Raw genomic sequence first — 26,151 nt, forward strand, 5'->3', positions numbered from 1 at the left:
TTAAAATATTTTTATAAAAAATTGTAAAGTTGTAATAAAGGTTTATTAGCATAAAACCTTTAAACGTTTATTAAAATTCTTGTTTTTTCTGAACGTGCGATAATCCGAACATTCGTTATTTCGAACATATAATTATGTCCTTTGAGTGTTCGATTTTAACGGATGTCTACTGTATAGTCATGCATACTATTTTGGACATGTAGAAAAGGAAGTTAAGATTGAGAGAGTCGCTATACCAGTAGACTCTCGATCATTGTGTTTGGGGTTCACCATTTAAAACGTCCCCCACTTTTCTACCGCAAAATGAATGCACATCAAAAATAAACCTCGGAGCCCGTATCGCACACGTAACATCCTTTGCACATGCGTTTTACATCGCACGTGTTACTTGATTTACACGTGTAAATCATCGCACACCTACTCAAATATTCCTGAAAAAGCCTGAATCATGTCCACTCATGCAAATCAATTTGCAAACATGTGGTTCAGTCACACAGATTATTTTTGTGTGCAATTTAGTGCTTGTGGCCATAAATTCTCCCAACTATACCTGCTATAATTAGTACTAAAGTTATCATTAAATACCTAAATATTTTTCTGGTACTGATAGAAAAAAAGATGTAGCATAAAATAATTGGAAATGGAAGAAGAATTGGATTATTTAATAAATCAATTCTGGAATCATGTCCATCTTGGACAATGGGAGCTTGCCTGTACGTTTTCACATTTTATAAAAGATATATCTGAAAACCATTATGAAAACATATTGGTTGCTATTGTTCTTGAGCCAGAAAAATACAGGTATGTTTCTATTTTTTAAAACATTTCCAATTAATCAAAAACATGTGTAGTGTAGGAAAGTGTGTATTTTCGACTTTCAAAAGAGTTTTAAAATAGATAACATAAATCTAGTATATGTAGAAAATAAACTCATACTATTTTCTTTAAATTTAGCACTGGGTCTAAAACAATTTCTACTCCTTTTCATTTGTCATGGCTTGCTGCAAAGGAACTTCAAAAATACACAAAGATTGATGTGAGTTTTTTTGTCTTCATCTTTAGTGATGTGTATTTTTTCATGCCAGCTTATAGTATGATCTTGGACAAAAATATTGAGACAGCAGTTTTTTGAAGGCCCTGAAATTCATGGAAAATGGCCATGCTGACATCAGCAACAATTAGCACATATCAAAAGTTTAACTCAACCAAATAACCTAACGTCCCATGTGGTGGCGAACTTTAAAATTAAATGTCTTCTAATTACTTAAATATTTACATTGTGTTCTAATAATTACAATAGAGAGTGTGACTACATTAATAAGTTTATATTATGTATAGGAATCAAGGCTTCCTCCACAAATATTGAAGGAACTCGAATTCAAGATTCTTTTGCATAATATTGAAGAAAGAACTTCTTTCAGTGTGTTGGAGGTTTGTATAAAATAAGCTTTCTGCCAATTCAATCATGTATGACAGTTCGCTAGCCTGATTGTCACATAATTTTGCTAAATTCAGGTGGAGCACTAATTTGAACAAAAAAGCTGCAAAAAGTAACTAGCAAAGCAAGAAAGTTTCTAATTTTCACTATTTTTACAAAATTTTACTGCTGCTTACTACTTTAAAGGTAGAAATTTAGCAAAACAAAGTTTTGTTCCACGAAAAGTTTTGTTTCTTTAAGTTGTGAAGTTTTATTATTGTGAAATATTTGAGTTTATTTTAGAAAAAAATAGACATATAGGGAGATTTTGCTGTGAAACATTGTGTAATAAATTGCACAAGGAAATGAGAATGGCAACTGAACTATGTTCTAGGAAAACAATTTCTTTATTCGGCGGTATATTTTCGACTTTTCTTTATGCATACGATTGCACAAGTCTTATTATGTGTGGTTTTATCATAGCAAATATTACATCAGCAAATGCTGACTATGTTTGTGAATTACAACAGCGGTTATCTCATAATTGCATAATCGAACGATTTCATTGAATAATTAAATATTTTAAACATAATGGAATGATTAAATCATATAATCAAATAGTCGTATCGCATTTGATGCATTTGAAACTTGTTTATACCTACTTTTTTTTACTTCACTCAGATTTGCACATATTTTCTTGAAAAAGTGTGAAATAATATATAGGTTATTTTTTTTGTTATTATACCCATAAAATCATGAAAGTTAATTCTCGCAAAAAATCAAAAATCAGCCAATTTATCGATTTATTAATGGTAGCAATCACAAGAGCTGGTTAAAATATAGTGGTAAAAGATGATAAAATATAAGAAACACACCTAATACTGGTACTGCAAGTCTTGTTACAGCAGTAGTTATTTCAATTTCTTTTAAGGCGCGAGTATACAAAAAAGGTGTGATATTCTAAAATGCTTTTAATTCACCACAACTTTATTTTGATATATTAATGTATATATTTTTAGAAAGCCTATATGATGACCTATATAATGGTATAAAAATTGTTAAGAAACAATAAAATTTGAAGGTTTAATTGACACGAAAAATAAATGACCCCTCTCCTACAAATGCGATCTCTTTTACAAAACTACTAATTTCTCAAGTTTGCTGTTTGCTTTTTTGTGATCACAAGACATTGATCTAAAAACGCTTTTTTAATTTTTACTTAATGTTTTTTACTTTTGGAGTTATTTAGTATTAAAATTTTTTTCACAATTTTTAACCTCTAATTGTCAGATAACTCATCATAACTCGTGTTCTACTCATTTTCAAGAAGAAGAAAAAAAACGTTTTTAGATCAAACATTCTTTTCCACGCTAAGCGTGCTCTCCATCCCACATCCTTTATAGTTTTGTAAAAGAGATTTCAAACGTAAGTGAAACTCTTTTAAAAATTTAACACTGTGAAAAAGGAGTATTTGTTAAAAAGTTTTTTTAACATCTTCTGTTTATGCTGCATGTGTTCGCTCACATTCGCAATTATACACAGTTGAGTATGGGTAAAACAAAAACAAACTCTAGAAACAAAAATCTTTCGACTAGTGCTAGCTTGGCGATCGGCAGTAGAAACCTTTAGCTTTAATCTTCTGTTAGCTGGCGAGTCAAATATTTTTGTTTGGATTTTCTTCTTTTTTTGATGATATAAAAGCTTTATGACAATAGGACATTTTTATTCGCTGTTAACTTATAAACTGGTTTTGCCATGTTTTTCACAGTAAATTATATTCGACTTCAGAAGACAAAAAAGAAAAAAGAAATTATCTTTATGGGAAATAGGAGAAAAACTTCAAAAGAATCTTTTAACTACATACGAAAATCATTTTCCTCTTTGAGTCGGCTATCAGTTGTATCCTTGAACATAAGTGAATAGTCAAAATTAATCCCCAAGATCATTACGTGTGAACAATTATTTGATCTTTATCGCGTATTAAAAAAGTAATTTATAAAAAAAAATTTTAGAATAATAATCTATCTTAAATACATTTTTCTAAAAATATTTTTGCACCACTTTAAAGCCCAGATCTTTTTCTATCTAATCACTCAAAAAAAATTTTTTAAAAAAGAACACTTTTTTTGTATACTCAGACCTTAAGATTTCTTACTCTTATATTTTTAGGAACTTTCTGCATATCATACACAGCTCTTGAATCATGCATTAGGGTTGGCACAGATCAGTGAAGTGGAGATGTTTTCTTCATCTGCATGCGAATTAATTGGCGAATTGATTGCTGAAAATCCTCTAATTGCCCTATCATTGACTGAAATGTTGACAGGGAAATCAGACATATACAAACTAAACAATCTATGTTTGTGTCAGCTCTATGTGAATCAGATAAGCATCTGGATGGACAATGTATCTTTTGACGAATCTTCAAGTGTCAATTTGGATACCTTTTTTCATGTGTTGTCTTGTGCAAAGAAATATTTAAACTCTGCTGATTTATCTTTGGTTGACCATTTTAACAAATTAACAAGGAAATTATTAAAAAATAACGGATCTTTGTTATTAAATTTATATACTTCTTTGTTGGATTGGAAAGATACAGGACTCATAATTGCAGTTGACCATGTAGAGCTGAATTATATTGTAGAGTCATGCATCATCGGAAGAGACTTGGCTGAACACACCATTAGATTAGCTGAAATTATCTCTCAACTTTTCTGTTCTTCCCAAGAAAAAGACTGGCAGAAATTGTTCATTCTTTGCTACCATTATAAAATCCATATTCTGCAGTGTATTCTGGTAAAAAAAAATTTTTTTATTCTTATTTATGAAATTTATAATTACATTTTCAAAGTAGACCCTGTGTTCCTAAATATGTGATGTTTTTTGTGACTTGAGGTACTTGTTGAGATTTATGTTGAAAATATGGTATTATTACACTACATGATTTGGCATGTTGTTGAACTTTAAAACATTAGTTCTATTTTTAAGACAATGTCCCTCTACATGCCATAAAGATTTTCCAAATATGGTGTAATAAAATCTCAACAAAAATATTTATTTGCACTATACAGTATTGGAATCAGGATAACTAACATTGTGAGCGCGTATCATGCTTGACACGAACGATCCCCAACTCTATTAAGACCAACGCGATAGAAAAAATGCTAATGAAGGACTTCGCGATAGTCGCAATGTATAAAAAAATAACGATGCAATAGCGATCGCCACTATTAAGCATCATTGTCATGATGGGTCGTGAATAACATTAAAAATATTAAACAATAGATGCGTAATCTTGTGTCTTTGTTTTGTTTAACATTTAAAAATTCTTTAGCATCTTGTAATATATTTTTATTGGATATTGAATTTATATAAGGTGACCATAACGTAATTAGTTGTTCTACGGGCGAAGTTGATAGTAGCTTACAGTCAGAAATAATTTTATTGGGAATGTATGATCGAAGCAACAAAAAAAGTAATAAAAAATTAACAATGGAGGAGGGCGTTATGACAAGCACATTTTTCTATGTATTTTTGCATAATGCACACAGTTTATATTTTTCAGTTGCAAAAAAAAGATAATAATTTGTCTCACTAAAAAAATGAAACTAGCACTCAAGGTAAAAGGATAAAAATACTTGCATGATCAAAAACTTGTTTTTAAAAGTTACACAGCAAGAATTTTTCTTTTGTTGTTTTGAAAGTTATACAGAATACACTTGTGTTGTTTTAAAAGTTGTACAGCAAATTATACTTGAGTTGTTTTGAAATTTATACAGCAAGTTATTTTTCTCCCACTAAATAGTGAATGTTTTTTTTTTTTCTTTAAAACTTTTTTCCTTGATATATTAATATTTTTTTGTTTTCATAAAAATTAGGGTCGGTTGGGCCCCTTAGAACAACTAATTAAGTTAGAGTCGTCTAAACAAGAAAAAAGCTTATGACGACGAGAATATTTTTGATTTGAAAAACAACAAAAAAACAATTTTTATATTCAATGGTGGTATTCTCTCATGACAATAATTAAGTGTTATTATAATGTTTAAAAATGTATCATTACGGTCGCGATGTGGATCGCAGAAATTATGATGCATCGTGAAAGTGGACCCCACGATGGATCGCGACTTTCACGATACTAAAAATTTATACTATTGCGACAGAATTGCCAATCGTGCGCAACGCACACAATATGCGGTCCACGATGTTAGATTTCAGGATTCCAGTATTGTATTTATTTCTTTTGGTCAGCTAGGAAAGATCCAGGAGCAAAAGTCCAAGCGGAAATGGTTGTTTTTGAAATTCTGAAAATTATGTTAAAACATTTTTTATTTCCACTACAGAATTTAAACACATTTTAAAAATTGCAAACCGAAAAAGTGTGTGCTAAATGTCAATCCAATTTTATAAGGGATACTGTAAATCTTTAAAATTTTAAATGTTCTATACCGTTAAACATTGTTTTTTGGAGAATAAAATGTATTTTAATTCAATTTGTTGTCCACACTATGCAGAAGAGAGTTATGTTTGAGTGCTCATTAATGAAGTGATGCCTAATTTACTTTTTTTTATTCTTATATTTTGAGGTAGAGAGTAGGGGTAAATTTAATAAATAAGTAAATTTAAACATCAATTTGATCATTCTTGTGCACTTTCGTTTCTTGAAAAATGAGAAAAGTTTTGGAAATTTAAGTTAAATTGCAGAGCCCTGGAATTTTGTGCTGGAAGTTTGCAGGCTACCTTTTATGATCAATTATTATTGCCATGATATCCTTTAAAAATTGTCAAATGTCGCACTTTTTTAGGATGGATGTTTATGTTTTATTGATCAAAAGGAGTACCAAAAAGCTGCTTCACTAATATCTTCTCCATCTTTAAAAGCATTGACACCATTAGTTCTCTTGTTAGCATGGATGAAATGTTCCGACTTCAATGAAGCAACTTTACTATTGAAATATTTACTTGACGAGGTTTGTGTTTATAAAAGTTGCTTTTATTTTCTTAAAAAAAAAACACACCAGCATTGTATAAGCATTACATAGTATTGTTGGAAAACAATGAAAACAACATGAAACCTCTCGCACAGTACTATCTAGCAGGATCATAGTAATTGTTGATAAATATCTTCACTGAAGCATAGTCATATTGATTTTTCCTTGTTGGGTTTATTTCACACCTTGAATCATAGGTAAAAAGAAAGATGTGTAATTATGCTATTTGGAAGGAAATATTAGAATAAATTTTTATTTTCAGGATGATCTTCCCGGAGTTCTTGGTACAGTTTGCAAGAAACTTAAATACCAAACACAACTTATTCAATGGTGTATGGAAAAAGCCAAGTATTTTATTTTTTATTTTAACTTTTTTAAGATTAGAAAGAATGTGATTTGGAGAAAGAGTATTTATATGCTGTTTTCACCTCTACTAGGGTAATTTTATTATAGTTCTCTTATGAGGTTCTTACACCTCAATAAAAATCTTAAAATTCCAGGATTCTTCCCTTCTTCTCTACTTAACTTTTTCTGATAAATTGATTGCCATATCAATTTTACATTTGCTTGACATTTAAAGCATGTATTGCACAATAAAATCTTTAATAGGTTTAGTAGGGTTGTTCACGACCCACTACATTAGCACAAATTGTTATTTTCAAAGTCCTGTGTGAACCCTAAAGAATAACTAATAGTCCCTTTCAGATCAAACTTTCTCGTTTTATTTTTTCAGAGCAATATTAGGTCCAGACTATGATACAAGTATTCTGCTGAATGTTTTGTTCAAACAACTAGAGTCAAGTTCAGTTTTGTCAGTTTTAAACAAAACAAATCTGCTAAAAATGTTAAAGAATGAAGAAGTTGTTGATATACTTGAACAGCAGCTTGTACTAGAGGACATTCCTCAAAATAACATCCAATCTGGCAATGAAGTAGAAATTTTCATAAGTTTCACTATCCTGAAACGTTTTATAAATCTTGTGATTGCTTCAAGAAATGGAGTGTTGATCGAACATGATGGAGTTAAGGTTCCATTCACAATTGATCTTGTAAAAACATACCTAACTGAACTGAAAATTGACATTATTAAGATTGAGCCAATAACATTGAGATTAGAAGTCCTAGAAAACATTTTTTCGTTATTATTTTTACAAGCATCAAACTTTAAAGGCCAACACCAAGAAGATATTGATTATGATAATATTGAAGATAGAAGTATGAACAGCAGCATGTCATATAGTATTATGTCTCAAAGTCTGGAATCATTAAGTACACTTGGTGATGATCCTGGCGATGGCAAATCCTCTCCCTCTCTAACGAGAAATACTGAATCTGCACGAAATGCTAAAGCAGCACTTTTTAGAACATGGAAAAGTTTGGACATGAGCTTCAAGAAAGTGGATGGTATAGAAACTTTGATGCAGAAAATGGAAGGGTCATCAACAGGTACAATAAAAGAGATCTTGGAGGAGCAATCAAACTTGCTATGTACACAATCTTCATTCCTTGTCAATACAGAGATTTTAAGGGAAACCTTATTAATATTAAGTGACTGCTTACTTCAAATAACTGGCTGCCGTTTTGGAGATGTTACTGTTACCTCACCTGGTTAGTAAGTTGTACCGTATTTGTAAAAATTCTGTAAACCATTTATGCTTGCTAGAAGTTAAAACTGACTCTGTATGTTAACTTGTGCCACTTTTAGTATCTGAGTTAGCCAGCTTTAGAAACAGTAATGATAAAATGGTATACTGTTTATTCCTTGATATATTAGTTGAATGTTGTGTTTACACGCATAAAATAATTTAGTTGTCTAAGATTCTCAGTACGCAAAGAAACTCCTATTAGATTCTATAGGCCTAAGACTGACACCGCAAACCTGAAAAGTTTGCCTACCTTAAGGTTAGCCATCCCCAAAGGCATTGCCCTTTTTACATGTTTCCTGTAATTTCACACACCTTTGCCAACATGTTGGCATGATGTAATGAAATGTACCTAGATGGGGGTTATAACTATAATTATAGGTGCGGTTATAATGGCATTTTTGATTACAGAACCCTGGTTTTTAAATCGGCCCACAGACAGACAGCAATTATTATATATAGATTAGCTTTTGCCTGTCCTTAGCATATTGCATTTCATGTTTCTGTAGCACAACTTTTTGTTACACACAAACAAACAGACAGAATATAGCTATTCTTATAGAGATTTGAAAAACATTTTAGTTTTTTGGTTAAACTGGTTTTCTTATCTTCGGTCTTTGCTAAAATTAGGGTACATATGATGATAATTTTGTTTTAAAAAAGAATTTTTTTATGATGAAATTGTTGTTTTATTTTGAAATGTCCTTTTTAGACAAGCATAGCTTGAAATCGTCAATACTTAAATCAAGAATTGATAATCACATTTCACGACTCAGCCAATACACCAGGGAAGCGCTATGGAGGCTTGAACTTATAGCAGGCTTTGAAACTAGCCCAAAAGAAGCTGTAGTTAATGGTGTGTTCTTGCATTTTATTTCTTTGTGTCTGTCATAATTGTTTTGCTTTACATATTTTTTATCTTAATAAAAATTTCTTTTTTTTGTTGGAAAGAATATTTTCAATTTTGATTGTTTTACTTCATATTATAGTTCCTAAATTATCCATAACAGAACAAGGTGATCATGTCATAAATAAAATGTTAGGATCTTCTGAAACCCTTGTTTATTTGACAATGAAAAAAGGTGATATCATCCAAGCAAAACAAGTTATCAAGATGTTCAACTTAACTGGTAAAAGAAGTTTACTTTCCTTTACAATTGATTCAAGTTAAAGGAAATTGACTTTGCTTTTTCAATATGTTGTTTTATTTGTTAAAAACATGAGAAGTAGGTGTCTAATGCATCTTCAACTTTTGATCTATTCCTAAGGTTTTGTAAAATGTGTAATGTTTGCTCTAGCGTTGCATTTGTGAAAAGTTGCAAAAAGTAAAGTGTTTTCATAGAAAGGTTAAAAAATGCATCTTTTGGTTTATTTTACTTCATAAGTATTTAAGTACTTCATCACTGCAATGTGCTTTTTAGCATTCAAGTATTTTCCCTCAACTTTTTTGACTTTTCATGGGTGGAACATCCTAGTTGTTTATTTTGGCCTAAATGGTAAAAACTGTGATATTAGATTTTGTTACCTGAAGTTTTTGACTTTAATAAATAATTTTATATATAGAACATGAATGTTGTAAGGAAGTGGACTTTGTTGAGCAGTTGGATACAATATCTGAGAAACTGCTGAAAATTTCCAAGCCTGAAAGAAAGGAACGGACTCACTCAACCCTGGATTTTGTCAAATCTGCTGCATCTGCAGGGAAAATTTCAGCAGAAGTTAATCAAACTGCTGAGATGGCATTGCAGCACCCATTTATTGTTGAGCAAGACTCACAATTAATGGCAATGGCTACATGTGTGGATTTTATATTTATGTCTCCTTTGCCTTACAATATTTGCAAGACACTGGTTGATTTAGCAAGTTTGAAAGTTGAACTTTGTAAGTTGTTACATTTTTCAAATCCAACCTTGATTCAGGCAATCCCATTAGAATCACTGCTCTAAGAGGGCTTATTAGGTTTGAAAATATTTGCCTAAAAAGTCATTTGAATTCATTAACTTTTATTTCATGGTGTTTTACTGTCAATACATCAATTAATTATCCCTTTGTATAGATCATGTCTTTCTAAAAGACCAAGAAAATAGTATGCACATTACTTATTCGAAAAAAATGAATTAACTCAAGGGAATCAAACCAATACATTTGAAATATTTTTCGATGCCTTGTTTGTGTATTGCATGAAAGAAAAGAAAATTATTGGAAAATAAAATGTACACGCAATTAGGAATAATTGCTACCACAATTTCTTCTCCTTTCTTAAGGTTGATACTATTGTAATTTGGTGTTTTCTGTAAAATAACTGACACAAGTTATACAAAGTAAGAAAGTGAGAATATGGACTCAAGAATAAATAATAGCAGTTCTGCCTTATTTTTATTTTTATTAGGCCAAGATTCATCATTATATAAGGTATGTGCCCAAGTCTCCCCAAAGTTAAAAGATATCAAAGCATTGATCCAGTTGGCAACAAGTCGAGATTTGAAAGTATTCCAACTGTGTGGGCAGAAAAAGCCTACAGATTTTTTAAGTCTTTCTGTATTTACAATATCCAAATTATATCCTGATTTTCTTGAGTTTGAAGAAAGCAAGCTGCTGCAAGGTCAAAGTGCATTCATTGGACTTTCGGATCGAATAGGAGCCCTTCAGGGTAAATACAAAGAACTTGTTGATGAAGTTGAAGAAAGAGTTGCTGTGAGTCTGAAAGAAAGAGCTAGCAATCTGTTTGCAATATTTAATTCAGACACATGTGCACAAATAAATGGTATTAATACGGCTCACGATTATTTTAAAGCTCTGTTTAAATATGTGAAAAGTCTATCTTCCCTCCAACTTTATTACAAGAACCGCAATAATGATCATGTAGATAACATACGACCACTTTCTACTTCAAAAGCTGCTAACCCATTTTTAATTTTTAATGAATCTATTTCTACTATATTTGGAAGGCTATTGTTTGAATGGGGGATGTCACCGAAGCGATTAGAATCATTTGCTCACCAAAGTGGCATTAATCTTGTTAAAGTTGTAGCCGAAAACTGTGGCGTGTCAGCGCCGTCAACATTGTGTAAAATAGGAATTCAGCAAAGATTGTTACTTAAGGAGCAGTTAGTTATGAATAAGAATGACGAAGATTCATCTACAGGTATTGAGCCAGGAAAATGCCCAAACTCTGTTGTGGAGGAATTGCTGAACAGTGTTCTTGATATGATCTCAGGTTAGAAAATTGACAATTTGTGACATATTTTAATGTTTTTTAAAATATTTACAAATTAACAAATTTTCCCATAGGATTTTAACAAGTAATTTTTTCTATCTGCTTTATTTTATTACTTTATATCCAGTTTGCTTTTGTAGAAAATGGTCAGTATACACCTTCGCAACTCACTGCTTCAGAAGTATGTCAAGTGTTGAAAGTATCAACAGGAGATTTGGAAAAAGTTGATTTAAATGTGTTGAAAACTGCAGCTGAAAAGACATCATTCTTTATCAATCTTTTTAATTTGATGTTTTTGCATGGATTGATGTTAGTCCTGTCAGAAAAATTTGATGCATCATTCAACTTTATCAATACAGATTTTTCTCTACTGTTGCAAAACTCATTTGGTCGGCTTGTCTTACATGATCTACTTGTTTATCAAGTTGGAGATATTGGTTGTCTTAGCGCTTTTGAACTTTATCAATATGTGTTCCTTCGTGGTTCAAAAACACAGTTTTTTGACATTATGGAAGACCCACTATGTATGTATTTTAACAAGTAGTGTTTTACTAAAATTAGCAATTTGAGAGTCCTTAGATAACCTGGGGAAAAAAAATCTTTGGTATTTTTTTTAGAAAAAAATTGTATAATATAATGATATATTATTTAGCCTTTTATTTAACATTGTTGAAAGAAAGTAACTAAAGATGGCGATGTATGATCCATTTTGTTGAATTAAATTGGTTGAATTTAAATTTTGTGTTCGAAAGTAGTGGATGATATTTTTTCTAATTTACCCTGCTCTTTGACTAAATTTGTAAAATCTCAATCTTGTTTTAGAGAGTGTGAGTCATTGCCATTTTTGATACAATTTTAAAGAAACTGATTGGTTGACATTTCTTTTAACAAATCTAAAAAGTTGAACATGCCCGACTTTCGAAATCTTGAATTCGCCAAATTAGATTTGAAAAAAAATCAAAAATTGCCTGCCAAATATTTTGCAGAAAAATAAAAACAATTTTTGTTAGTAAAAAATTTTGCTCCTGAAAATTTTTTTGTAACTGTTTATAAAAATTTTCATGAGCAAGCATTAAATTGGTGATTATTCTTTTACACCTTTTATATAATTGTTATAACTGATTTAGGGCATTTGTGGTTTCCATCATTGTACAAATATGCTGGAGAATCCTTCTGTGACTACCGTTGTTTATTTATGTTATCTCACGGTTCACTAGACTCACCCTTGGTTCAGGTTTGTGTATATATAATTTTATTTACTGGTCTGATCAGAAAAGTGGTGAGATAAAGTATTATTTGATTAACACTGATTTTAATGATATTTGTAGCAGTATTGTAAAATATGTTTTATCTGTATCAAACACACATCTTTAAAAATATCATTTTTATGAGTATTGAGGAATCACTTACAAAAATTTCTTAGTGTGCACTAAATGTTTAATTAACTTGTGGTGTTTAACTATGTTATTATGGTTCATGCACACTAAATATTTTCATATTTAAAATATCAATTGAGACAACAATGCATGTTCAAAGAAGCACGGAAAGCATGAAACATTAATTGGGAACTACCAATTTATTACCCAACTGGTGTAGATTTGAATGGTGTGATTTTTATGCAATTATTGTTTAAACGCCTGCACTGTTAGACCTGAAAGTCAGCAAAAAGTTGTTTGATCATTTTTTGCATCTTCCTAGATTATTATTTAACGACAAAAATAGCACTATTTGATAGGAAAATTTTTTGACTTTTAGAAAATTATTTTTAACGTATTCTATGTGAGTAATCAGTGTTTTATGTATAATTCATCAACATACTTAATATGTTTAGGTTGTTTACCCAAACAAACTTGAGACAATGTTGAAATCATGCACAATGGAATATTTGGATGTTCATGTAGGTGTTGATAATGAAAATAAAGAGGTATTTTGAATATTTATTTTTCACTGGATTTAGATTTTGGTGAATTTTTGAATCTGTTTTGGCCATGTTTTATGTTTAACATAAAAGGACCTGGTTCCTTGTAACCATGCTAAAAGCGTTACTTTCTTCCTCAAAGTTATTTTTTAATACGTGTCTGTTGCATTTTTTAACACTTTTTTTTTGGCTGATTGTGATTTTAGTTGTATTTGTATTAACTGATTTTTGCTTGATTATTTATTATAGGTCTTTCTTGCAGAATTTGTTGTTCTTCTCAAGAATCATTTTTTACAGGCAAAAAATACGTTAACTCAGGAGGATATATCTTCAGAAAAAGAAGAATTATACCCACTACTAACTGTACTCTGTACATTCGCTTCACCCAGCTTGAAAGCAAAACTAAAGCATGCTGTAAAAGAAAAGTTTACTATAACAATAGAAAAACACGATTGGAATTTGCGTCATGCGCAATGCAAGAAAGTGCCCGAAATCAATAAAGAAAATGCCATGTTGACGTATCCACAATTTTCCCAAATTTCGGAGCAAATTTCCTTGTATCTTAGTGATACGAGTCCATTAGTTGGGACTTTCATTAATTTATGCTTAGCTAGGAACAATTTAGTAAAGAGTGCAACAACTATATTTGATAACAACATTTTGCACAGTTCTTCAGATAAAGATAATGCACTGAATGTGTTTACATCGATTCAAAAAGGCCTGGAAATATTTACAAAACAAACTGCGCATTATAGCGTGCTAAAGAACTTTGTGTTTGAGAGTTCTTCCATTGTTATTAATTTCTTGGAAAACGTTTCTACATTTGAATCACTTCTAGACTCCCACAACCTCAAGTTAAGCTATGCTTCCATAAGGAGTCTTCTGACACATAATTTTTTATCGACATTGTCCCCAAAGGACTGGTCTGAAATCATACCAACCTTAATTCATTGTTGTTTGTATTCGCACACATGTCATATCATTCCACTACAGAACCTAGAACTTATCACATCGCTGCCACCAACTTTATTCGATTTGATATGCTGCCATGGAATAGCTGAAATTAAGTCCACCTTACAAATGATGGAAGAGGAGGTCAACCAATATAGAATTTCTGAAAGTATGTCAGATTTTCAAAACAAATTAAAGATTCTTCTTCTCTTGATTAAAGATAAGGAAAAGAAATGTTACATGCTTCTCAACAATGTACATCATCTGGACTCTAAGAATGCTATTGATTTACTTAAACTGTGTTTGGAGTTTTCTCTGGATAGTACACTAGAAAAGACTTTAAAATATAAACTGCATGAAATCACGTGGTATGAAAATGTAAGTATCTTTAACAGTGTAATAATAATGTGCTTCTAGTCAGTAAATTATCTAACATGGCTTTTTTTAACCTATTTAATCGTTTAAATTCCAATAATGCAACAAGCAGTGTGGTTGATACGATTTTTTATCAGCAAAGAATTATTTGAACCCATTCACAAACATGAAAAAATAAGAATAACTGTTTTTTGTTCCAACACAATCCAGCAAGTCTCAAAAGTTAGTTGTGTGTTTAATACAGTTATGGTCTGAACCAGAAATACATATAAATTATTTCCTGATAGATGCTTTTTTGTTGTTGTGCTAACTTAGTTTAGAATTTTTTAATCGTGTAGCATTTTTGACAATGTCAGGCAGTAATAGATAATACAGACATTGGTCTTAGGTTGTTCAAAAATTTTAGTAAGTAATGTTTTATCAAGGAGTTAAGGATTCCTTTTTGTTCTAGGTGTTTCTAGCCAGTAAGATGTGTGGAAAATGCGATGCGTTTTTTAATTGGCAAGATGTCAAATTACAATGCACTGTTGATCCTGAGCGTGTTGTGTCTTTTCTCATCAGCATTCACCAATATGACTTGCTTGACACATGGTGTGAAGATTTTGATGTGTCAGAGGATTTGCTTCAGGTAGGATCGTATGTATATTTTTTGCCTAAAATGGTGGTTTGATTCACAAGTAAACATTTCACATCACAATAGTCAGTAACTTAATTCATACAAAAGGATTTGCTTTTCCTTTTTTTATACTGGGTTCACAATCGGTCACTTATTTGGATTCGAAGAAAGTGTCAAAAATAGCATGAGAACAGAAATGTTTTATTTGTTATCATCTGTTTAAATTTATATAGCAAAATGTTTATATTTTTAAATGATCACCTTTGTATTACGTGAAGTTATTCAGAAATATCTGTTTATTGTTTGTCAGTTTACACATAAATTTCTAAATATTCAAGCAATATGGATTTAAACGAATCTGAAAAAAAAATCTTTTTAACAACTTTTTTTTGTTTTTGCATAAATTTGCAAATCCTAGTGAAAACTATTTTTAGTAACTTGACTCATAAATTTCGACAAATTTGCTCAAGTGTAAATGCAGTATTTGCCTGTTTATTTTGCTTTTCTGATTTTAGACAGGAGTTAAAATTTTCCTGGAAATTGTAATGTCTAAAAAAAAGTCCATGATTTTATTTTATTGCTGGTGATTTCAGATTGCTGTTAAATCAAAACTAGAAAATGTCTTAAAAGAGCATTCAACCGACTACCTACAAGTTCAATCAATCCTTGAAAAAATCACATCACGAGAGATGTTGGTGACCATATGTTTGGAGCTGCTAAAAGAGCGAAGCTGTTACAGCAATAAATATCTTTTCATCATAAAGTATATGACAAGTTCCTTAATCGATTTAATTTCACCAAACGACAAATGCAATATTTTGTTAAACAAAATTGGAATCCTATCCATTGAGATAATTCCATCCGAGTTCAAAGACTCGTACAAGCACCTTCAACACAGTCCACTTTTAATTCTGGAGCAGTTGTTGATGAATGTGAAAGTTACTGTAGCTGGTAAAGTGGTGAAGCTGATTCACAAAGAAAGCAGTGAAAATAACCTGCTTTCATCGTTGTTATCTGAAGCAGATGACCTTATTGCAAAATATGCATCGTTGTCTATTGATTTGACTATACTGCAAACATCAAATACCCCAGGTAAGAAATATTAGACTTTGTTAGTTTAGTTTTCTGTCTAAGTAGTTTGATTTCAGATAGATGACAGATCAGTATTTTCATAGAACAGGAATTATGACTTTCACATTACAAATTATTTGGATAAATAAGTTAAGCGAAAGTATTTTATCCACAACGATTTCTACCGCAACGTTTTTCATTCCTTAGTACTAATTTCATGTAGTATCTAAGTCACTGTGTTCGTTGTTGATTAATTTTTTTAACGTTTTTCATTCCTTAGTACTAATTTCATGTAGTATCTAAGTCACTGTGTTCGTTGTTGATTAATTTTGATATATACAAAATACTGATTTTGCCTCGACTAAAATTACTTAACCTTCAGCATCCACAAAAATATTAATTTGACAAATTTCTGGAAAATGTAGCCATTTGCAAAAATATATTGTGCAAAATAAAATATTTTAGAATTGCTCATCTACTCTCAAGGTAGCTGCTACAAATTTTACCCTAATATTAAGTATAGAGGAGATAGCACTGTGGAAGGGATTGTCAGATTGATACCTTCTTGTCGGTCGGGTCAGTCTTTAAAGGGCTTTTTCAATTATTTTAATCTTGCTTTTAAGGATCCATGCTAAATTTCATTAAAATACAAAGCTTTTATTTTGCAGTGCATACACCTTTACTCACACCGACACACACACCAACACTCTCGAGAAAAATATTTAACCGCTCAATGCATTCACCAACACAAGAACGAATCACTTCGCCAGTAGATGTCTTTGCATCTGCTGTTGAGCAAGTTAAAACCGAAGAAGAATTCAGGGAGAGGAAAGCGAGTTCGATATCTCACAGTAAAGAGAAAGAGGAATTCGTTCCACCCTTAAGTCCTGTTGATAAAAAAGACTGGGTAAAAGATGATCAAGTGTCTTCGTGCATGAAATGTCATGATTTATTTAACATGGTAAGTAGTGTGTGATAATTTATTCAACATGATAGCTTGTGTATTTTATTTTAGTGGACCTTAATATTTCGGGAAATTTATAAGCGTAAAGACGATTTTTGAATTAAATAACATTGTATTTAAGTTGCTGTGAAAGATCGCAACAACACTGATAACAATACAAATGATTACAGATTAAAACCCTTGTCTTGTTCGATTTTACATGCAAAACTAAACTCGTACTTGTACGAATTTCATACCTCTCCAACATTATCATATTTAAGCAAAGCAGACACACTAGGCTAGTTTTGTAAGAGGATTTTATTCTGACGAAATATTCACACCGTTATGGGTTTATATTGTATTGCCATAAGGAAACATAAGTGTCACATGTTTCCACTAAACCGAACAGTTACATTGTACCAAGGCCTAAAACATCTAACTACGTAGGGTTTAATGTTTTTTTCTCTTCTCAGTTTAACCGAAGGCATCATTGTCGTCACTGTGGTCGTGTTGTTTGTGCGTCTTGCTCAAGATTTTATTGTTTTATGGAACGTTATGATCGGAAAGAACGTACTTGCGGGCAGTGTTATCAGTACAGCTATCAAACATCGTATGTAATTTTTTGTCACTTTTGGATATCTCTCAAAATTCTCTGAAGATGCTAACTCTTTTTTCATATTTTTGTTTTTGTTAGTTTTCCTTTCCAATCAATATTGCTTATAAAATGTCAAAAATAATAATAATAAAAAGATGAGTTAAGGCAGTTTTTTTTGTTAACGCGTGCGCACTTACGGAAAATCTCTAATTTTACCCAAAATGCGCACGCGCTTCCAAAAAAAAAACTAGTTAGCTTTTCGCGCTATAACTGAAAATGCAATCAAATGAAAACACGCCACAATGCTATTCAACATAAATTATTTCAGGTCTCTCAAAGACGTGGATGTGAGCGAAGGTATGTGGTTGTTTATTCACCTTTTAAAAAAAAGATGTTTTTGCTGGAAGAATGTTTTGCGGATTGATGTTTCGCAGGTTTATTTTTTTACGGGCTGATGTTTTCGCGGAAAGAATGTTTGGCGGATTGATGTTTCCCCGGGGAGAATGCTTTGCGAGTAAAGTTTTTTGTAGGATGAATATTTTGCAGCGTAATATGTATTTCTTTATGGTACTTTTGGTAGAGTTGGTTTTTATAAATTAATCTTTTTAGTATTTTTTTCGATCGCGTGCCCATTTTCTTAAATGGGTTTTGTCCGGTTTTACTAATCGATTTTTCCTCTTGCACGAGTTCACAATGAAAGATTTTCGGTTTAATAAAACAGAGTTCAGACAAACCCTGGAAAACCTGGAAAAAAGGTCTTTTTTAAAAAAATTCAGGAAAACTCAGGGAAACCCGGGGGGAAATTTTTTTTTCCAATTCAGGGAAAACTCAGGGAATTTTTTTGTCAGATTTACCACCTTTTTAAAGCCCTAAATCTGTTTAAATCTAAGAAGTAAATGGGTTGTAATTTTACCTATTGATGATCCCCAGCTCTAATATTTTGGTTATGGCAAGCTATGTACTGTTTTCAACAAATAAATGTAGGTCTTATATCTAACAATTTTTTTTATTACAATTTGTTAGAGTAACGAGATTTATATTTGACATCTAACGTTTTCTACTTTTATTTGCTCAGGGAAAAAAGGTACCAAAACCAGGTCAGTTTCAGGGGAAAATGCCTTCAAAACGACCAAAAACTCAGGGAAACTCAGGGAATTTATTTTGTCAGCCTTTGTCTGAACCCTGTAATCAGTAAAAAGCAGATCTAATTGAAGAGATTGAATGTTATAAAAGTTTAGCCTGTTATAAAGCTATATTCTGAAAAATATATGAGCAGATGGGAAAGCCATGCAAAACCGTGATAACTGATATTCACGCATATGTCATTATATTAACGTTATATTTTTGTCTTCAGGACCTTCTAAGCAATTATCCAGCAGTCCACAGTGCAGTACTCGTATCATAAACATGGACACACCTAGCCCCTTACCAATTGGACTTGATGAGCCAGAATGGATTTTAAGCACAGACAGCCATATAAATGTGGCTGTGCGAGAAGAATTTGCTTTCGAACAGGTTAGCGAACTCATTTTGTTTTACTGTTAGTATTTTCTTGCAGCTGTGTAATATATATTATAAATGTTAAAAAATTTTCACAGGCACCGAGCGCTTCCCTGTGTTTGGGCGTTGTTGATCTGTACAGCAACCAGAGAGCTGCAGGTGGTTTGTTGTTGAAATTTTGCAACAATTTATCGCAGTATTTACAGTTGCATAACAAAGGCGACGAAGTTGACGTAAACATGATTGCAGGGTAAGAAATATGCATTCTTCTTTTCATTTCGGGCGAAGTAAAACTCTCTTGTAAACGCCGCATTAAAGCGTTTAGTCGTTTTTTGGGAGCTCTCACTCTGTGTGCTATGCTCCCTTGTTTTGCTCGATTGTTTAACAATCTGTTTTCACGAGGACACATTTTTTACTCGTATAATTCTACGTATATGTGTGTACAAGGAATTATCGCAAGTTTTATTAAATGTACACATTGTATTTTTTAGGATGATCGAGTTTATTTTAAATCATGCAAAAATCAAATTTCTCAAAGCAAATGATTATGGAGGAGTTGAACTATGTGATACGTAAGTTCAGACGTACTGTTTACTTAATGGTCGAAATACTTACGAAAAGTTGAAAGCTCTTTTTTTTTCTTATCAGAAATGCTCAGGATTATGAATTATTTACAGTCACTTGCAAAGCTAAGGAAGCTCTCTTTATTCTTATCGGGATTATTTTTTATCTGAAACTTTGAGCCTAACATGCCTGCTAAATTTGTATTTACGAGAAATGCGTAGCTTTTTGATTAACATAGGAAAATACTGTGTTGTATCAGATGGTTTATTTTGATAAACGCTTCGATATTTTTTTTAGGCATTTGTCACGTGTTGAGATTTTAAAAATACTAATTGAAGCTAATTGGCATCACATTCCAACCATGCAGGAGTTAACTCAATTAGAATGTCTGAGGTAAACAAAGATTTCACAGTCGAAATTATGTAAATTAATGTGTGGATAAATAACTTATGGTGCTACAAGCTTAGAATTTTTACGTTTTTAAACCTGTATTTATTGCAAGTTAGGACTAATGCTAGAGGTTATTTGGTTTCTTTCTCTCAGACGACTTCGAGATCGGTTGATCGAGAACGAACATTTCTCTCTGGCCATGGAAGTATCGAGCAAATGTGCGCTGGACGCAACACCGGTAAACTTCATTATGGGGATATCGAGACTAAAATGTGGTGATTTGGAGAAAGCGAGGGAGTATTTTGCTCGATGCTTAACTGTAAGTGTATTAGACATTTTTGTGTGTTAAATATTGTCCTTTGTCAGATTTGGTTTTTAATCTTAACTTTTTTGCAGGTGAATCGAGGCGAAGCATCAAAAGGATTTGGTCCGGTAAATCATTATCTAGAGAGAATTATTGAAGTGATTCAGAACTCGCCACTGATTGCTTTAAATCATATTTCAGTGGTAGGTTTCTTATAACACTAAACATAGACGGAGACGTGCGGTACTTGGTGTCCTATTAATTTTTTGATAATTGTCTCTTAGGACGATTCGTCATTATCACCCGTTACGTTCTTATTGGAACACTATAAGGTAATATAATAGACTTAGGCCTTGTGACACCGTCTAAAAATCTACGGGTTCAGATTTTTGCCTTACATAGATATTTCCGCATCGATACTTCGATTTTTGTGTGACTGTTAGCATAAGTAACTAGATTACTCGGGGTCGGGAAAAACGCTGCGGTACAACTATTTTATACATAATACGGCTATTATAGAGAAGTGAAGAAATTGTTTTTCTTTTTTTATTATGTGATTGTTGAAATCAAGTATCTGTTTTAGAATACGTCAGGGGAGTGTTGTCTTGATAAACGAAGATACGAAGAGATCATGTTTTATCTTTCCACATATGGAACTCGTGCACAAGTTATTATGTTCTTTACGAGAAATCGTTTACTAAAAAAAGCTGTGCTCTATATCAGAGAAAAGGTAAGCAAAGCTACTTTACTTTGTATGTTTGTTCGTTAACTTGCTCGCTCCCTCCCTCGCTTTTTCGCTCATTTACTCGTTCGCTCGTTCTTCTTTATTCTTCTTCATTCTTTGTTCTACATTCATTTGTTCATCAATTCATCAATTTAATCGCTGTTTCTCAACCGTTTCTAAATTCTGTTTTTTATTAGAAATGTTCGCATGATCTTTTTATATCGAAGCTACTTCTACCATGTTTTCAAGATGGTTGCTTCGATCAACTTTGCGAGGAGATCAAAGTAAATGATCCAGCGTTGAAATTCTGGGGAGCGTATTTCACAGAAGGATGTAAATATTTCAGTAAACATACTTCTTATCATTGCTTGTATGAGTTGCAGCTTTTTATCAAGGTAAGTTCCCTTAAAATTTCAAAAACGAAAAAATATAATAACACAACATATGAAGATTTTTTTCACATAATTTTTCCTCAGAATGACATGATGTTTACATTTCTTTGTTTAGGATTTCTTTCGTGGAGCGTTAACATGCGTTCGTTTTTATTTGGGCACAGCATCAGGTCCACCGAGCTCGTACACAGATTTGTATGGCAGATTATCCTATCTTCACCTGGCTAACAAACATTTAGATCATTTGGTTAAAGAGAGAAGCAATCGCTCATCTTTTGTCAGCCATGTTGGTTCCTCTTTTATGGGCGACGATAAAAATTTAAGTAATCAGGAAATCCCAACCAGTGAATTAAAGAGACATTTGAGTACAGTGAATTTACAAATTGACGTCACAAAGTTTTTATGCGACGTGACGACGGTTGATAATTCACACGGCGATAAAAAGATACCCACCTTGTTTGGTAACGGCAAAGAAAGAGCTGATCTAGCCATTAAGGTAGTGCTCATCTCCTGACTATCCCCCACATCATCTATCTTCGCTGATAAAAGAAGGAGGTTGGCATAAAGGGAGGAAGTGTTTGCCGGTTAAAGTCGAAATAAATATTGAAGTGTATAAAAAACTAAATAGTTAACCCCTTTAATTTTCATTTTACAGAATTAAAAAGTTACCTATTTTCCAGAACAAGAAAATTGTATCTTTTGTTATTTCTTTGCTCTACAATGCTCTGTCATGTTGCTCTATTCAATACAGTGTTTTAGAATGAGAGAGATAATATTCTTTTTACTGAGATAATTCTTTTATTTTTATATTTGCCACATAAAAAATCATAGTTACGACACTAATATTCGTGTAATTTTCTTTCTTTTTTAAGTTATTGGTGTGGTCTGGGGGAGACTCACTCGCCTTAACCTCAAGGATTATACAGGTTCGACATTTTTTTGGCTTAACATCATTTTCTACCTGTGAAGTGTCCCGAAAATGTTATTAAGCACATCGAATTATTTAGGAATTTAAACTGCCCTCGCCCTCCATATTTGGACGTGCTTTGAAAAGCCTAGCTCGATCATGTAAATATGCTGAAGTGACTTCAATCTTGAGAAACGTCGAACAAAATGGTATGATAGTTGCGAAGGAGAAGGATGAAATTCTACAACAAGTTATCAAAGTCGTCACTCAATTTGGACAGGTTAGGTTTAAAATGTGTTGTAAATTTAGGAAGTTTAGTGTTAATATCGTTTGTGATGGGCTATGGTATTATTATGGTATTTCTTGTTACTGGGTGTCCACCTTAAAATCATCAAGATAGACTACGTTACCTAGAAAATCTTAAACATCAAAATAATCTTCACAATTAACAATATTAATATTTTAAAACATATTGTCTCGTAGAAACCTGTTTCTTCTCTCTGAGTGAACCCCATCCCCCCCTCGAAAAATGGCTCAGGTAAAATGGTAGAAAGTTGTTAAAAAAACTTGCGATGTCTTCTCTAAAAGATTACAAAACATTTCTGTTTGATAATGCTTAATATGGTATAGCATATCGCGCACTCCACGGAACAGTTCTATGCTATTTCTGTCTAGGAAAGTAAAAATATGAATCTGATTAGTAAAAATTTATTTAATTTGCTAATATTAAAAAGAATTCAATAAAGGTTATTTTAAACCATGTTATAAGAGGTTCTCTTTATACGTATTTTTTTAGATGAAAGATGCAAATCAGTTTATTAAACAAATCAAAGCAGATCTAGTTAAGGTACTGTGTGTTTTTAGTTTTATGACAATATTTAAAATTTTTAGTTTTGATACGCTTTTATTACATGACATTCGAGATAAACTCATACCGGCATGAGATTTTATACCGCAAACTTTTTGCGGATGCGCAATAGCCTTTTATACATGTGCGATAACTTTATACGCATGCTCAATAGTTTCCGGGTAAAACGTGTTTACATCAAAATTGCATACGGATGCGATATTTCATACTTGACTTTCAGGCCGATATAAGATTTGTAGCGGTATAAGTTTCAGTTCGCTTTAAAAAATGTAAACACGAATAGAGACTTCACTTTAAACGGGTATAAAATAAATGGCGCCAATTCGTGCCGGTATAAAAGACTTCCATACCAGTGGACAAGCCAAACATATTTTATGACCATGTGGCAATTTTATGTTGCATAAATCTTTCTTTCGAAATATACCTTGAAAAGTTTTTTTTTTTCGAGCCTGTTAAAATTTGTCTCTTCTGTCTCTTCTCGTGTTAAGAATGTGCAAATTGATTTTGGCTGAAATAGAAAATATGAGTACTTAAGATTATTCTGCTTTTAGATAAACTCCCTCATTATGTGTGGTCGTTTGAAAGATGCATACTTAGAAGCTGTAAAAAGTAAACGTGCGACGGAGATCCAGCGAATTCTGGACGAGGCGCGAAAATCATCTAGCCAAAGAAACATGATCGACATATGCGAGAGGTGGTTAAAAAACCACCAGGAAAATCAATTGAGAACAGAAAAAGCATTATCAAAGAGCTGAAATTTATTTTATAATATCTTGTTTTGAAAAGAGTAATTTTTCTTGAAAAAATTTCAAAAATTAGATAACGAGGAACAGCTGAAAAATTTGTTGTTTCAAACGAGGCTAAGCAAAAATGGTAGCTGAATGAAAAAAATGAGAAGAAATATCAAAGATTGCTACCAAGTACATTAAAATATGGAGTCGTCTTTATTTTCATATCTGTTTCAAAATCGAAAAGTTTGCAAGAGGTCTGTTACTTCTTTCCAATAAAGTATTTTCATATATAAAATTTCTTCTTTTTTTTTCTTACAGTAGTTTTTATAAATATTGCATTTTGATATAAATATAAGTTTTCATAGTTGTATAGTTTTTAACAGACGATTGTAATTATACTTTTTGTAATATTATTCTTAAATATGTTATTAATATAACACATTTTTAAATTGACAAAAAAATAGCTTTTATCAAATTCCACTACCGAGCTACACTTTTGTGTGAGGGCGGGTAGGCAAATCCTGCTGAATACCCAAACTGAAGCTGTTGTAGGGCGAGCTACTGGTAAACTGCAAAGAAAAGCATTTTCTTGTTTGCACTTCACTTTTGGCTATTTAACACGAGCCTTTTTCTTAAAATGCTTTTAAGGATAAAAGGTTGCATTATAACCCCAATGCTGCAGAAAGAATAATTGCCAAGGTCAAAAATGCAAAGCAAGCACCTGCAGTTAAAAAGATAATTTCATTCTTGCGCTGACTGCGCTGATTTAAAGTCAGAAAAGTAACTTTACAATATTCGGTAATTTAGTAGGAGGTCTACATCTTGATCAAGTGTAGTTCATCTCAATCATATTCGCGAACATGATTTTGAAACGACAATAACAACGCTCAGTTGGTTTATTGTGATAAAATGAGGGATAATCGTATTTGACTTCAACGCTTGTTCGTAATGAGTAAAACTAATTTGATAGCTAGAAGACTAGCAACGTGAATTTCGCTTTGATTCTTACTCGAAGCTGTCCGCTTTTCTGAAATGGAATTAAAAAACGAAACAAAGTTTTGCTATCGAGCTTTCATAAAAGGCAAGGTAGTAACAATCCACGTTTTGCATGATCGTATTTAGTAATTTTAGTCATGCGGGTCTATTGTTTTCAGAAAATGGCGTTCTCCAGGTTATTGGCATATTTCAATATGGCAGTCGTTAGTACAATTCTAGTCCCTAACAGCTTTCTAGGTAACCTTGTTGTCAACGCATGACTATATATGGGAACGGGGTTAGTTTTTACTTTTCTTCCCTTAAGGTAGAATGTTGTAGAATACATTGATCTCCAGATTTGATCAACTTAACGTTCAGAACAGAGTTCACAAAATTTTGGCTACTCAGGGACGACGAATAATTTTGACCGTTCTGAATTTCCATGAATCTTGGGGTTTTGATTTTTAATGGCATATCACTTAAACGACTTTCCAAAGTTGATTTATGACCCAAAAAATTTTGTTGATTTTAATTTTTTATTGGCTCAAATTTTTGTCACTTAATGCCGACTTTGTCTGGCTCGATTAGTCTCGATTACTGCTATTTTCTCATGGCTTTCCACTTGACGACGTGCCAAAATATTGCATTTTAACCGAAAAGAGAACTGAAAGGTCAAACACATTGTCAACCTTTTTCTTTGTTTGGTTATTTGTTTCTTCTATTTTTATTTCATATTTGCCCAATGTAAACACCATCGTTTTAATAATATGTCAATCATCGTCATTATTGTGAAATAACAATTCGTGTGTATTTCACCCACTCATATTCGATAGACAACGCAAAACATTCAAGTCAAATATTTAACCAAATCATCACAAATGAAACACATCAAAACAAAAACTGGAGAACAAATTTACGTTAGTTTAAAACACCCAACGTTTTTTAAGTTTCCACATTAATAGTCAACAGAGGCGCTTAGTCAACTGTCTTTTGCTGACATTTGGACTTGTTGAAGAAGGGGCTTGACGTTTCACGAAAATGTTTAAAAAATGACTTGAAAAA

At 32.1% G+C, this 26,151-nt stretch overlaps 1 protein-coding gene across 1 annotated transcript; it reads left to right on the top strand.

The window, feature by feature from the left end:
• Positions 1-588: 588 nt before the first annotated feature.
• On the top strand, positions 589-24,537 carry LOC130656049 (zinc finger FYVE domain-containing protein 26-like). The gene is made up of 34 exons (XM_057458884.1): positions 589-801; positions 955-1,036; positions 1,339-1,431; positions 3,587-4,213; positions 6,220-6,384; positions 6,668-6,753; positions 7,139-8,013; positions 8,761-8,904; positions 9,038-9,178; positions 9,612-9,929; positions 10,438-11,265; positions 11,406-11,789; positions 12,393-12,499; positions 13,097-13,189; positions 13,433-14,512; positions 14,961-15,137; positions 15,719-16,217; positions 16,865-17,157; positions 17,613-17,749; positions 18,063-18,091; positions 19,089-19,249; positions 19,333-19,484; positions 19,726-19,806; positions 20,096-20,191; positions 20,342-20,507; positions 20,585-20,695; positions 20,777-20,824; positions 21,076-21,222; positions 21,414-21,611; positions 21,724-22,104; positions 22,481-22,534; positions 22,616-22,795; positions 23,312-23,362; positions 23,935-24,537. Exons 1-34 carry the CDS (start codon positions 641-643, stop codon positions 24,136-24,138), a joined length of 8,349 nt encoding a protein of 2,782 aa, XP_057314867.1. The 5' UTR covers positions 589-640; the 3' UTR covers positions 24,139-24,537.
• Positions 24,538-26,151: the final 1,614 nt, after the last annotated feature.

The sequence above is a fragment of the Hydractinia symbiolongicarpus genome, chromosome 8 (genome assembly GCF_029227915.1).
Source record: "Hydractinia symbiolongicarpus strain clone_291-10 chromosome 8, HSymV2.1, whole genome shotgun sequence".
NCBI lineage: Eukaryota > Metazoa > Cnidaria > Hydrozoa > Anthoathecata > Hydractiniidae > Hydractinia > Hydractinia symbiolongicarpus.

Bases quoted from the DNA above. Each gene is read 5' to 3' on its own strand.
- LOC130656049 (XM_057458884.1), top strand. From the start codon at position 641: ATGGAAGAAGAATTGGATTATTTAATAAATCAATTCTGGAATCATGTC. The intron at 6,385-6,667 runs GTTTGTGTTTAT...TTTTATTTTCAG, and splicing joins TGAAATATTTACTTGACGAG to GATGATCTTCCCGGAGTTCT. The intron at 20,696-20,776 runs GTAGGTTTCTTA...ATTGTCTCTTAG, and splicing joins CTTTAAATCATATTTCAGTG to GACGATTCGTCATTATCACC.